The following is a 14783-nucleotide window of genomic DNA, read 5'->3' on the forward strand; positions in this document are numbered from 1 at the left end:
GCATTAGTCACAGCATAATCAATACTTGATCCACCTAATAAGGTCAGTATCTGCGGCAATACCAATCCAGTGCATTGCATTGAATGGGTGCATCCGTTATTCAATGAATAATGAATTCCATTAAAGACCAATAGGGAACCATGGAAGGAGGAGATTTGGCATAAAACAAAGATTTTAAATTATATTAAAATCATTACTGAACTATATATAAAAATGAATTCAAAGAAAAGGCAGAAGTCCGAGCGCTCAGTCAAGAGCCGCTACCTGCAGATACAAACAAAATAGACACATTGTAAGAAAACCCATATATATTTTTGGGAGCTTAAAGTACAAACTCCATGTTTCAAACCAGTAACACCACTGAACGACAACATACCAATGTAAACATTCAGACAACCAGTTGAAAAGGCCAACGATATCTACACAAAATACAAGCTACTAAGTGCACAGCTTCTTGTGTCTTGTCTCCGGTAAATACTAAAAGTACTCCTATGCCAGTCTCACCAAATGTGTAACGTATAGCACAGGTGGTGCTGCCGTTGCTGCTGGCCTCATGTGTTTAAGAATGGATGTGCTGACTGTGAGAAGGGGGAGGTGGAGGTGGGAGGGAGGAGGAGGAGACGCTGCTACTGTAGCAGTGCATCAGCAGAGGTGAGACTTCAGCCACTACATCACAGTTTGCAGACTGAAGGGAGGTGATGGGGCTACTGTTATACACACACTTAACACTTGCACTAAACATCTTGTTTTGTTCTGATTCCAATGCCAGAGTGGTTTAAAGCCATCCATGCTGAGGTGGTGTAAATAGTCACATAAAGGAGAAAGAGAGGAACAAAGACTAATTGTGCTTTGCAGCCAAGCCTTCTCTCCAAGCGTGCATGGTTGAAGGGCAGCTATGTCGGCCAATCTTACCCCAGCTGCCTCTCACACAGCCAGAGACACACGGACCTCCAGTGGGCTGTGTGTGTGTGTGTGTGTGTGTGTGTGTGTGTGTGTGTGTGTGTGTGTGTGTGTGTGTGTGTGTGTGTGTGTGTCATTAGTGCTGACCCAGATGCTCTGAAACACTGACTGTCCTGTGACTGCATTACACTCCCTGAATAAAACTCCCTGAAGCTTATTACACAGAATAGCAACGTTTAGTAACCTCTCTCATGGAAATGCAACCAAAATGAAATGCCCAATGCAGAACAAATGCAAGTGAAGTTTAGATGGGAGACAAAGTTGAGGTCAAGACCGCTCATAATGAGTCCAGCTGCGGGGGAGAAACAGCTGGTTCAAGGTACGTGCAGTGCAATGTGATCAGAGAGACAAAAGAGTTAACTAGCATCAGGCTCAGGTGGAAAGATTAGTAGGTTACATCAAGTAAATCCTGCCCATCCAGCACCATCTCTCACACACACCAGACCACTGAGTGCGGCCAGTGAGGGGAATGGATTCTGAATAATCTCCGTTTGGACATTCTCCCCGACTGCGCAAATTTCAATGCAATGCCAGCTTCTACGTGTCACAGCAAACGCAAAGAGCCTGGAGATGCATGGACCACATTTGTTTTTGCCTTCCTAAAGCGAAGCAAGCTGCTGAGCCGTCCACAAAGCCTGTACGGGATTCGTGCACTCAGCAGCATTAAATGTGCGGATTGCAAAACGCTGTCTGTTTGAAACAAAAGACCCAATCTGTTCCCAACTCATCACTCGCAGGGTGGTTGTGACAGACGCTGCTGCAACACATCGGCATGTGTTTCGTTGCAGCAGATATCTCGACGTGCGTGCGTGCGTGCGTGCGTCCGTCCGTGCTCACCCTCTGCGGCCACAGCGCACCGGACGAGAAGCGAAAGCATCCCCACGGACAGGAGGCGGTGTGCGAGCATCCCGGTCCTCGAGCCCGGGTCCGTCCTTCGCGCCGGGCGCCCGCCGGGGTCCGCTCGGTCGGCTCCCACCACTTTGAGGTGACCCGTCCGCCCACCCTTCAAACCGGGAGCCATATCCTGTGGATAAGTTGCTGAAGTTTCGGTCGTAAATAATACATCGGATCAATCCTCGTGCCTGAACGGGGAAACGCAGCGGTCCCGCGGTCTCGTCGTGGTGTCCAGGGCTGGAGGGGGGAGGAGTGAGGGGGGACGCGGCGTTGAAGGGAAATTTAGAAATCCGCCCTATCGCTCCGCTCCGCTCCGCCCGGTCCACCCATCATCACCGAGTGGCGCAGGGAGGCGCGCACACTTTGCCAAAGGTTTGACATGTAGCTGCTGGCGGTGAACTGCCTCGCGCAGACCTGCTCAAGATGGATGACAGACACTTGGGTTTGCTCAGGGGGACGTTTCGATACAGATGTAAAGGACATGGAAGCTGCCGGGGCTTTTGATTTACACGCAAACACCCCCCTGGTCAAACTGAGCGAATTAGCCTCTCCGCTGTTAATTGTCGCGCAGCGAGCAGAGGCGAGCAGTCAGTAGGACGACCTCTGCTGGGTGGATGAAGCCGGGCAGACCTCCATGTGAAGCAGCTTACATGCATTTTCCTTAGGCCTCCGCCCTGTATTCACAAGGGCCAATTTATAGTTTTATTTCCCTCCACTAAGGCTGACGATGTGTCCTGGGCTGCACTGCTGCCGGCATTTCTGCTACTGTAGAACGCGGGACTGTCGTAGGCCACCTCCTCCTTTCCGCCACCAGATAGCAGCACTGACCCAGAAACAGCCCTCCGGGGCCCGCAGTGTGGGCTCATGGAAGGTAGACATGTAGAAAACAAGACAACCCATTTTGACAAGAAGTCACCACAAACAACGTCTTCTGTTACCAATCTGGAGTTGTCAGTTAAGCAGCGGTTCTGTAGGTCTTATCAAAACATATTCATCAGCAAATGGGGGTTTTCACGGTTGAAATTAAATTGTGGCTCATTTTTCAAATTTCCATATACATTTCTGTAAAGCAGTAATGATGAGTAAATTAAGCCATTATTCAATTGGTAGACAATGAATCCACAAGTTTGTTGATCAATTAATCCTTCAAATATTTATTTAAACAAAAATACCAAATATTCCCTGGTTCCCCTTTCACAAATGTGAGGTTTGCTACTTTTCACAATCTATAATTCAGCTGCCATCTGTATCATAATCATTTTTGGGGGCATTTTTCTGAGACTTTATAGACAATGAGATTGATAATTAAACTAAATAAATTCAATCATCAGTTGAAGGCCCCGTCATGTTACTATGAGTTCTAACCAGAGTTACTAACCAGCAACCTTTTGAGCCCCGATTCCCCCCCTTGGGGGGGAGAAGCCCTTCTAGCGGCCTTAGTGAGGTCTGTTCAAGGCGTCGTATGAACCCCAAATAAGTTCTAACACTTGTGTTATTTCATATTATTTTTTTTTCAGAATTTATTTGTGAAAAAGATGTATATTTACCACAAAAAAATCACTTTTATAATATATTTTGATCATAACTATGAACATCCAGCATGATATGAGCAAGATTCCCCAAAAATGCCTTATCGAGCCACCCCTGAGTTTTTCCAGATGCATGCTTCAAGCCCTAAACAACAACCCACAGAGTTGTAAGACCCCTCTTTGTAAAGAGAATAACCTAAAGAATCAGAATCTGTAAGAGAGAAAAAAATCACAATAAAACAAAGCCTTGGGAAATTACCAAGGAGTTTTAGTAAAAAAAAACTGTCGTTAAACTGTCGTTTAGTTAAAAAATTTAAAAGTTATAACCTTTATGCCTAAACATGCTTGGATTGGGGCATGCTGGGTATTACAATGTGCATACATTTCTGCTTAAGACGTGTGCGCCACACGTCTTAAGCAGAAATGTATGCATGTATGTGTTCTAAGAAACCTCCCACTATCACGGAAGCCTCCAGAGTGGAAAAAGTCGAAGCAAGTGGGAGAAAAAAAACTGTCTGGCCGCATTTGGATATTTCATGTACTAATATACTACGCACAAGGATATATCATACATTATTAGACTCCTACAAGCTCATAGGGTTACAAATAAGTGTTTTTTATTGAAATCCGACTTTGTAAAAGTAACACGGTTATGGGGGTTGGCGGGAAAAACAGACCAAACGTCAAAAAGAGTTGCATCGATAGATTTTTTTTAATTCAAAGTGAATCTCAACAATAATACACCATAAAGTCTTATTTTGACACTCACCAAAAGAGTCACCTGGAAAACCCGCTTAATGTGACAAAGTAGAGAAGGCTTGGTCACACCTAAATCACTGAGAACTAGAGAGGAAACACTATCGCAAACTGTAAAGAGACATCACATCCATAGTTAGTTTTCCCAGTCCTCATACTGTAAATATTGCACAGTGCAATTGCTACATGGCAAACTAGTGTAGCACAAAATAAAAAAGCAAAATGAAACATAAACGAAAAAACAAAGCCACAAAAGTATACAGGTATTAAAAAAGGTAACAGTTCAGATTTATATTTGATGCGCAATCTAAACAGATGATTCCATAACTTGCAGTGGGAATTAACTCTGAAATTGACAGATTACCAGAAAAATAAGAGCTTGAGTAAATCAAACCTCATCAAGTCATAGAGAAACAAAGTAGTACATTTAGACCAAAACAGACCCTGAATTAACATCTCCAAGGGATAATACCGCAGCAGAGGATTTGTTTTCTGATATCAAAGTCATAACTTTAATTGTAGTAATTTTACAAACAACTTTTATCTGTTAAATGTTACATGAATCCTCAAAAGAACAAAAATAACTTAAACCCAAGGTGTCAATCGTGTGGAAAATCTAAACATTTTTAAAATTTCTCTCCTCTTGCATCCATTCTTTTCCTAACACGTAAAAGAGAGTTTATGCAGGCGCATTGCTGGTGAATACCTTTGGAGGAATCAAAACACAGATTACATTTCACATGCTTATTATTGGGGAACTATTTCAAGCACTTATCTGCCAAGTTCATGCCTTGTTGCCATGAGCTTTCTTTCTCAAAATGACACGCGAGTAGGATCAGTAAAGCATACAGGTGAGAACAAAGCTATCAAAATACATACAACCATATCAATGCAAGTGTTTACATGTGGAGTATTGAACTCATGACTGAGCCAGAAAAACCACAATAATCACCCTGACTCCGCCTGAACGTGCACGATGGAAAAGCTGCTCTGAGCAGACAGTTTCTAGGCAGACAGTGATGCAACGTAGGTGTACATGCAAGGTAATGTAAAGCATGGAGATTATCTAAGAACACTTGGTGGTGCAATGGCCGCACAATGTAACGTATTGCATCTACTGTTTAGTCAGAGGGACTATCCAAAGATCGTTGAGTGTCATATCTTATCGAAGTGTGTGTATGTGTGTGTTCTATTGTGTGTTATCACAGGGGCTTTGGTGGCGGCTATCTGAAACGAGAGGAGCATCACCAGCATGTACGTACATGTCCTCTGTTGTGTCTACAAGCTGATCAGAGGAGTACAAGTCCCTGGAATGACATTGTGATGAAGTCCTATTTTGTGTTTTTTTTGTATTCCTTGTGGCCGTTAATAGACTGCCTTCTCTATATGGTAATGGTCTGTTAATGGATTCTATGCCTTCCTCAGCAAATACGAGGTGAGGAGTCAACCTCTTGAATTCTCACTTTCTGAAGCTCAAGGCACATACACAGTGCTGCTCACACTGTCTCAATTTCGTTAAGGAACACATAACAATGACCACAGTTTTGCATTGACAAAACATCGTTTTGATATGAGACACTCATAAAGGGGAGCGCGATCCGAACGCAAGGCAGTTTAGAATAACAAACTGTGAAACTGATATTCTAGCCAGATACACCATTGAACAGTTTAAAAAGGTTGCAATAACGATTTGTTAATATCAATATCAACAGTAAAACAAGTTGTAAAACATTATTTTGGAACAGAAACATTGGGCTAATTTGTTTTTGGACAGACAGTCTAATCGCCCCAAACCTAATCCCACCTGTGTGAGTGCTTAGTGGCGAGTGTGTTTGTGTGTAATTGGTGGAAACATTACAGAATGTATTCAATGAACATAATGTTTTTTTCTCTGGCATCTCACAGTGCTCTTGTAACACAGAAGAGAGTACTGGTAGTATACCGTGTATACATACAATGAAAAAGTTAAATCAATCCTGCAAGCTACAGCTTCAGATGTGTACAAAACATCAATATGAAAACATACAAAATTAAGTTACAACGATACATCATTTATATGCAGTGATGAGCCCAAAAGGTTAATAAGGATAAAATACTGATGCAAAAACACACACCCCGAGAAACAACAAATGCAACTAATGTTCATCATCAGCAATACAGTAGATACAATGACACTCCAAATATGAACGCAAAACACAAAAATCAAAAACACTTCTATTTCAGATAATTAGAGACCTATACAAAAATAGCAACACTAGGCTTAAACTCAGAGAAATCACCTAATTTCACAGCTATCGAAGTGGCAATCATCATGTAGCAGCTTATCTATGATACATTCAAGAAAGAAATGATACGACTTATTAATTGCCCAATAAGCTAGACAAAACCTCTGCCGTCTTGTTTTGTTTTTAAATACTATTTTTTGTTTGTTTTAATTGAACCCCATTCTACAACTAACTACAGTATAACTGAGGTCTATGCAAACATAATAGCTACCTTGCTCAGGAAATGAATTACAGTCTTTGGTGCTGCACAAGCAACTTCATTTGAAAATAAAGACAAAAAATACACGCTTAACTAGTTAAATGAACAGATAAAATGCACGCACAGCATTCTACATATATATATATATATATATATATATATATATATATATATATATACGTATATATACGTATATATATATATATATACGTATATATACGTATATATATATATATATATATATATATACATATATATATATATATACATATATATATACGTATATATACATATATATATATATATATACGTATATATATATATATATATATATATGTATATATACGTATATATATATGTATATACATATATATATATATACGTATATATATATACATATATATACGTATATATATATGTATATATATATACGTATATGTATATACATATATATATACGTATATATACATATATATATATATATACGTATATATACACAGACACACACACATAGACACACACACACATATATATATATATATATACATCCTCCCTGACGGAATGTATAAAATAAGCAGTCGACACCGATAAGCCTTAAGCCTTTAACAAATGGTATAATGTAAAAGGGAAAAAGTTAACTTTGTCACACATGCATAAATGAGAGAATTGCACACAATTAACTCACACCTTCTCAAGCATCTGTACTAAATAGTCTAGCTCTATAATATATGTCCATATATGTGTATATCAAATACTGCATGGTTCGCTCAGGCTTAGAAAATGTCATACGCTGAATTAATTTGCATTTTTTTCCTTACCTAATCAAAGCCATGCCCACCACATCTAAGAAACAAAGTGAAAACACTCAAAATGAAAATACGAAGACAAAGACGAAAACAAAATCAAAGACTATTTAGATTGTATTGCAGTTTCATCAAACAGTACAAATACTGTTTGTAATAATAGTTTCACTAAATAGAAAGTGATGATCAAATATTAAGCAATACTCAGCACTTTGTACACTAGTTCATTCGGGAAAATGAAAGAAAAACAACGTTTTTAATGAAACAGTAAGCATTCGCAACAGCAAAGCATGCTGTTCTTCTTAAAAGAACAGAAAAGTAACTCACTACACACTGAAATATACACCATCTCCAAAAGATAAGCACCGCTATCCGCGATACATCACATCCATGCAGGCTATGCATGGACATATACACAAGTGCATATATATCCTCACACATAGGATGCATCGACCGATTGGAATTTCAAGTGCTGCAGTCCAGTACATTAATAGTCATGTATATAGTCATATATAAGTAGTAACATTAACAACCTCAAATATGTAAGGCACCATGGCTGGGGACAGTTATACAATGCAGCGAGTCTTGTGACACACACAATAAGAGCAACGTCTATGCTTCTTTCCGTTAACATTTTTGCTCATGCAAGACCACATGCAGCGTGAGGAACAACCCTATATAAATCGGTTAATTGACTTGACATTGCTAACACCAAAAGACACCGAAAAGGTACAAATACTTTCAACGCAATACAACATACACTGTGGACAACTTGTGAATCTGTCAATCTAAAGCTAGAGACTGGGATGGCTTTACAAATATGGATGTGTCTTGCACACGTAAGAAGGCAATATAGAAAAATAGCTGGGATCAGGGGTGCAAAGTCTAACTATTCAACACCACCCCAATTATTTTACCTGTTTGAGGAGTATTCGTAGAAGATCCAATGCAAAGATATATATCAAATGTGCAAAATACACATTAAGTGTGAGTTTAACTACCCATTCATTATTTCATTAAATCATTCATACATTATTTCCTTCTTAATGTTTGCCCAAATCATCTCCACCATTTTTTTTTTTTTTAAAGCTTGAAGTTCAATTACACACAAAAATAGCTTGCTTTCTCTGTGGTTGTGCCATGGTTTTGGAAATGAGAACCATGTTGTTTGTGGTCCAAGATATATTTCACCGTGCTCACTTAGCCCTCAGGTAGTATAAAGGGTACCTGGGCCATCATGCTCAGATGTAAGGGTACTGGTTTATTTTGGTGGGACTGAGAGGGAAACTGGCGTAGGCGGGCGAGGCAATGTAGGAGTGCGGGGGAAAGAGGGGCTTGAATTGGCCCTGGGGGTGCAAGGTGGGGGAGGGCATCAGCCGGGGGTTGATGCCCACTGTGACCTGATGCATGATGCCTGCCGGGTGGGAGATGCTGTAGGTGGGCTGGAGGACGGGGCGGGAGGCTACAGGGGAAGCCAGGAGGTGGGCCACGGGTGCAGACGTGACCAGAGGACCAGGCGGTGGGTAGGATAGTAAGGTGGGCTGGGTGTGTGGGTGGCCCCCAAGGTGGGGGTGGGGGACCGTAGTGTGATTTGGGCTGCTGTGGGACAGGGTGAATGTGTGCCCATGCATGGTAGGAGGAATATAGGCCTGTGGTCTCCGGTGGGCAAAGTTGCCGTTCCATTCCTGATGGCAGGATCCGAAATGCTGCACCTAAGAGAGAGAATACCTGGCTAATAAGATTCACCATCTTCGACAAGAGTTTGTCTTTGAGCCACTAGATGCTGCTGTTTCCACAGTTTTACATGTCAATGGTGTGTCTTTATTCCGCCATTAACAATCCTGACATTCATCTCATCTTAATTTATGTGTATACTATTACAATAGCATATGCATGCCCTTTGTAATACCAGCAATAAATAAAGTTAGCAGTATCACAGTAAAATGCCTTCACCCTTAAACAGAGTTGCAAATGCTCATCCACCAACAGTGAGTCATTATGAGCACAACTGGATGATTTGTTAGTGACAAAAGCTGTGGCAGATGAATTAAGTTCCATTTACAGTATGATGTGTGCTCTTGGCTGCTGCTCTGCTATAAAAAGGAAATGGTTGCAATTAAAATGTGCCTTTTATCATTTAAATGTACAAAGTGTAGTCCCAACCACTTTAGAACTTGCACTTTCTGGTACAGTTTGTGAGCTTCTTCACATGCCAGACTAAGGGCAGATGTAGGATACGGAGGTCCAATCTCAATCTCCCCCCTAAACCCTGAACCCTCAGGGACTTACTGACGTCAGCTGCTAAGTGGTTGAGCGTGAGAGTCTGTGAGGGCTTGAACTGGTGTAAATATGAATGGGACAGCACTTTGCCGCAACATATCACGTGACCACATACAAAAATATTGTGTACAATTGTGTATTTATTTTATAATTTTTATTCACTAATTTGAACGTCTTCAAAGTCATTTTAAATTATCTATTTACTCGTTTTGTCAAAACAAAATGTTTGATGAATGTAAATAAATATTATAAATATAAGTTCTGCTTGCATTCCTCTGATTTCATGTGTTTTATGTTTCTTTAATCCATAATGTTGTAGTATACATGTATTTTATCGGGCTGAACGCCCACATGCCTCTTTGTTTACCTTTTTTATTTTTACGTCTCCATTCTTCCATTGGGAACTGCGTGTTTAACGTCACATTGCTATGAACTGTGGGTAATTCCCTTAGGCAAAATTGGCATCTAATGCTGACTTACAGAAAGGGTTCATAAAGGGATCAAAATGTCTGCCAGAGAGCCCTCAAACACTCGACGATGCGACAGTGGGACATCCCTAAACCCTCAAGGACTTCACGGGAACGCACCTCTAAGTTCGTGAGTCCGTAAGGATGGAGATTGAGATGGGCCAATGTAAAAAAAAAGGGGCTTCCCACAAGCGAACACTGCCATGTGTGTTTAGTGAGACACCCTGTCCAAAGCACTACTGCTGCCAGTGAAAAAACAGAGGTGGTGGTTTTGTGCTTTTTTCCTGCAATCTGTTTTCTTATGAAAATTAAATATATTTTGCAATCTTCCATAAACATAAACTCTCTTTGGCCATACAAATGCTTATTCTCTATATTCTGATTGCTTGATGGGGCCAAATGTCTTGAACATTTTCTCTGCAGCCTACAAATCTTAGCAGCCTTAAAAAGTTGAGTATGTTGACTTACTCACGTTTGTGTAATACACATATGTGACTGCATGCGCTCACCTGCCCAAAGCCTAGAGGCGGCTGTTGCCGGGGCTGGAATGCAGGGGTGATCTTCTGCGGCCTGTTGAGGAGGGGAGTTGACTGGTGATGATGTCGACCAGGAAGGCCTCGCCCTTTGGACTGGCATGAAGACTCTAAGAGTGAGGTAGGAGGTCACGTAAAGAGCGACGGACGGAGAAACACATAGAGGTGGAGATCACGTATTAGTGCAGACATGGTGACCCACTATAAATAACACCATGTAAATAGGGGACAGGAAAAAGACAAAAAAAATGCAACCAGGGATTGGATCCAACTACAACAGCAGAAATGGCAACGTCTGAGAAAGGAGGCTTATCAGTGATTTCAGCTGTGTTTGATCAGGTCCAAACCTTTAAACATAGTGACATCTGTCTTCTTAATATGAGCTAGGGGATTATAAATAGCTATGTTTGGGGGGTTCTGGGAGGAGTTGCTAACTAAGCTTTTTCATAGAGCTTACAGTGGGGTCAGACCACCAGCTATAAATACAGCTGGTAGCACTAGAATAGCAAACTGTGCCCTTGTATGTGGGACTTTAGTTGCAATCGTTTGAGGGTTGGATGGGAGCATCCTTTGACATGAAAGGCAAGATGACTATGCTTTTTTTCCGAGGAATTACAGTTGAACCCTCCACTTAAAAATACTTATAGAGGTAGTTTTTAAATGTACTTAGTTGCTGAGAAAGACAGCGATGTCCCACTAACCACAGCTGTTAATAAAGCTTACATACAGCATGCGTAACTCCAGAAAGAAACATTTATCAAGCATTTATTTGTTTATGACAACCAGATGTGTTCATGTTCTCTGCTTGACATCCATCTTTTTAATATTTTATTCAAGACAATAAAACATTGTGGAGCCATTACACATGTCTTATGTAGCTTTAAAAAGTGCACATCCACACAGGTGCAGGGACACTCAGAGTCAGTCTGGAGCCAGAGTAAGGAGTAATGACAGCAAACAAATATCCACTCCGGAGTTCAGAGCAGATACATCAGGGCAGGTCACCCATAATCACCTGTGAGAACCTCTGTGGTCTACAAAGACAGCATAATCCCAGACCATGTGACCTGTGGGGCAGACAGCAGCAGTGGTGACTGGATCTTTGAGCTAGCATGACCTACTCATGCACTTGCTAGTCGTCTGAGTGGATAACACCATCAGTGTGTGCTGCAGACACAAAGCAACTGAGTGTGCAGAAGAAACTTATGTCCTGACATCTACTTTATTCATATGATCATTTTGGAATAGAGATAACCCGGGTTCAATACACTTTCAGCAGCTCTTAGGAACAACAAAGCGCTCTTGACACCTAGCATACCTTTTTAGGTCAACTCAAGGTCGGACCTAAATACATAACATGCTGAATGTTTTTGTGTTAACAATGCATCATATGTCCAGGTTTACCTGTGTTGCCATATGTCTCGCTAGCAGCAGGGTAAACGTTGTTGTTCTGCAATCTCATTGGAGGAACCACAACAGTACGAACTGTTGGCTTGCTGGGCTCTGTCTCGGGGGCAACACATGCAACACGGGGCTCGCAGTTCTGGTTGCTGTCGGCGATGAAGCGTTGCTGTGTGAAGGAAATGCTGATATGGCCAGAGGCGTCTGAGGCAGGCGAGCTGTCCACGGTGTCACAACCACTCTCCTGTTCGTCGTCTGACATACTGCAAGAGGGCCACCAACAAAAAAGAACGTTACGGCTAACGTAGCACCAGGATAAACATTTGTAGGAGCCATGTCTGAACCGGTTGCATCGACCATACCTGTTGGGGTGTTTGCAGGGCGAGGTGCTGGACTGGGCTGAGGCTGAAGAGCTGGTGCTGAGCGTGCTGTCTGGACTGCTGAGGGAGCAGACTCTCTCCATACTGACGGTGCTCTGACATGCCTCACAATCTGCACTACCCTTACACCTGTGTGCAGAGGGAGTCAAATGAAATAAGACACAACATTTATTTTATTTTTTAATTAGAAATATTGTCAGAAGGAACCAGATGGTCAGCACTCACTCTCCCATTGAATGTCTTTGTGCGTTCTCCTCTTCGTTGCTACTGATACTGATGACACTCACAGTCGGTCTCGCTATGTTACCATTGCCTTGCCGTTGCGAAACTGAAAGCTCTTCACAGTCTGGCTCCCCTTTGCAGCAGTTGTCATCATCCTCCTCGGCCTGCTCTGTTCCTTGCTCCTCTCCAGCAGTATGCCCTTCTTCTGGGAATCTGGCTTCTACCTGCTGCACATTCTTTGCTGTATCGGCCATCTTTGGGGACTGGCATGCTATATTTTGGACGTTAGTGTTTTGGAAGAAGTTGCTGCCCCTATTGAGGAAAACAAGTCACTGTCAGAATGGAAGAACCTCTTTTAGTGTATGTCTGTGCATTCTAGTTGCCAACAGTCATTGCATTCCATACCTGTTCACACAAGGCCTGGCTCTCTTGTTGGCAGCCGGCTGTGGCCACACCACATGTGCAATGCCTATGTTGATTGGCTGGTGGGTGGACATGGTCATTTGGTTGGTTAAGAATGGCTGAGAATGTGCAATCATGGAGCTGTAATGGTTTCCATGGGGACGCACTTTCCTGCAATAAGGAAGCAGAACATTGCCATTTGAGCCAAAAGCCTTTAGCACCATTACTAACCAAACAGTCTCCGTCACTAGTCCCAAGGGACTCGTATGACTCATCGATCATTATTATTCAGGGGGGCAAGCGTGATGCATCAGAGCAGTACAGCCATTCCCAAGGGTGTACATTGCAATAAAGGTAATAAAGCACTAGCTATAAAAACACAATAAATATTGCTTTGGATAATACTACATATTTGAACTATATAGAACATATCAAGAACAGATAGGAACAATGCATCAAAAAGGTAACAAGAAACAAACAGACAAATTGCTTACCCCCAGTCACCCAATCTTTGTGAGCCGGCCGCAGTGTCAGATGCCAAAGTGGTTGGTGGTGGAGGCACTGATGTCACCTGCTGCCAAGTGGGCACCAAGATCTGCTGCGCCCGGTTGGACCAAGCCTGTTGAAGTTCAGAGGAGCAAAGCAGTCACATCGAGTAATTCTCCACTCAGCAATGCTTTTATCAGCTTGCCATCAAAGACTCTCATAAGTAAATGAGAGTCTTTGTTTTTGAGTTTTGTTTGTCATTAAATTGACTTTTATATTAAATAAATGATCTATCAATATATTGAATTTATCTACACTTACTAATGAGGCCAAGCTGTCCCTCCATCTCATCCTATGTTCTTTATTACCATCATTCCTTACCTGTGTGATGACTCCAGGTCTGATTTGGATGGGAGGTGCTTGAGTGACCAGAGGCACAGAGCCCTCCATTCGAACAGAGTAGCCTGCTGGTTTAGCGGTGTTGGTGGGGATTCCTGCAGGGACAATGGACAGGAAATACTTGACTTTAAGATATTTAGTCTAATCGCAGCTAAGAATAATAAACAAGTGAAATAAGGATTTACACCTCCTACCTTGAATGGTTGGGGGACATAGAATGAGTGCCTGCTGAAAAGAATCGCTGCATCCAAACTGACCACTTCCAGGCTGCAATGGTATCCCTGGGTGCATCACTGATTGGGCTGATGGGGCTAATCCCTAAAAAATTAAGAAGGGATATAACTGGACTTTTCTGAACAACAATGATCAACAATAGCATCAAAAAGCCAGTAGATGGCGACATCTCGGCCAAGAGCTGTCTATATTTCAGCCGGACAGAGCCCAGAGACCCATCTCATACTGAAAGATTAGTGGGATAGTCAGTTACCTGGAGGGATAACCCTGTCTTTTCAGTCAAAAGACGGTGATGAAATTTCATCATCTTGTGGTAAATTATCGTCGTAACCTCTAACACATGGCATATCTTCTCCGGAGGAAGTTCAGGGTACTGAGTCAAGAAGTATCCAAGGCCCACTTTCTTACTAATAAGCTGCTATTAAGAATTCCATTAGATAAAGGCAGATTATTTAATAGGTCTTAATAGGTTTGTCTCATAAAAGGCTGCTTGTGATCTGTTGATATTGCATATGATTGGAAACCTTTTGATATGAACATGCTCATAAACTGA

General features: G+C 41.8%; 2 protein-coding genes across 2 annotated transcripts in view; both read right to left on the reverse strand.

Moving 5' to 3' along the window:
• kiaa1549lb (KIAA1549-like b) overlaps positions 1–1981 on the reverse strand; it is a gene marked incomplete at both ends in the record, with an annotated part of 52352 nt that extends 50371 nt beyond the window's left edge. The window contains one exon of the mRNA XM_079216601.1: positions 1798–1981. Within this exon, the coding sequence (XP_079072727.1) occupies positions 1798–1981 (184 nt within the window). The remainder of the gene's footprint in view (positions 1–1797) is intronic.
• A 6686-nt stretch (positions 1982–8667) lies between these two features.
• hipk3b (homeodomain interacting protein kinase 3b) overlaps positions 8668–14783 on the reverse strand; it is a gene marked incomplete at its 3' end in the record, with an annotated part of 37743 nt that continues 31627 nt past the window's right edge. Inside the window, exons 8-16 of the mRNA XM_079216681.1 lie at positions 14191–14314; positions 13979–14091; positions 13606–13730; positions 13115–13282; positions 12713–13021; positions 12470–12616; positions 12111–12370; positions 10683–10816; positions 8668–9138 (exon numbers count right to left, since the gene is read on the reverse strand). Of these exons, the coding sequence (XP_079072807.1) occupies positions 8668–9138; positions 10683–10816; positions 12111–12370; positions 12470–12616; positions 12713–13021; positions 13115–13282; positions 13606–13730; positions 13979–14091; positions 14191–14314 (1851 nt within the window). The remainder of the gene's footprint in view (positions 9139–10682; positions 10817–12110; positions 12371–12469; positions 12617–12712; positions 13022–13114; positions 13283–13605; positions 13731–13978; positions 14092–14190; positions 14315–14783) is intronic.

This window comes from Taurulus bubalis (assembly GCF_910589615.1).
Source record: "Taurulus bubalis genome assembly, chromosome: 4".
NCBI classification, from domain to species: Eukaryota; Metazoa; Chordata; class Actinopteri; order Perciformes; family Cottidae; genus Taurulus; species Taurulus bubalis.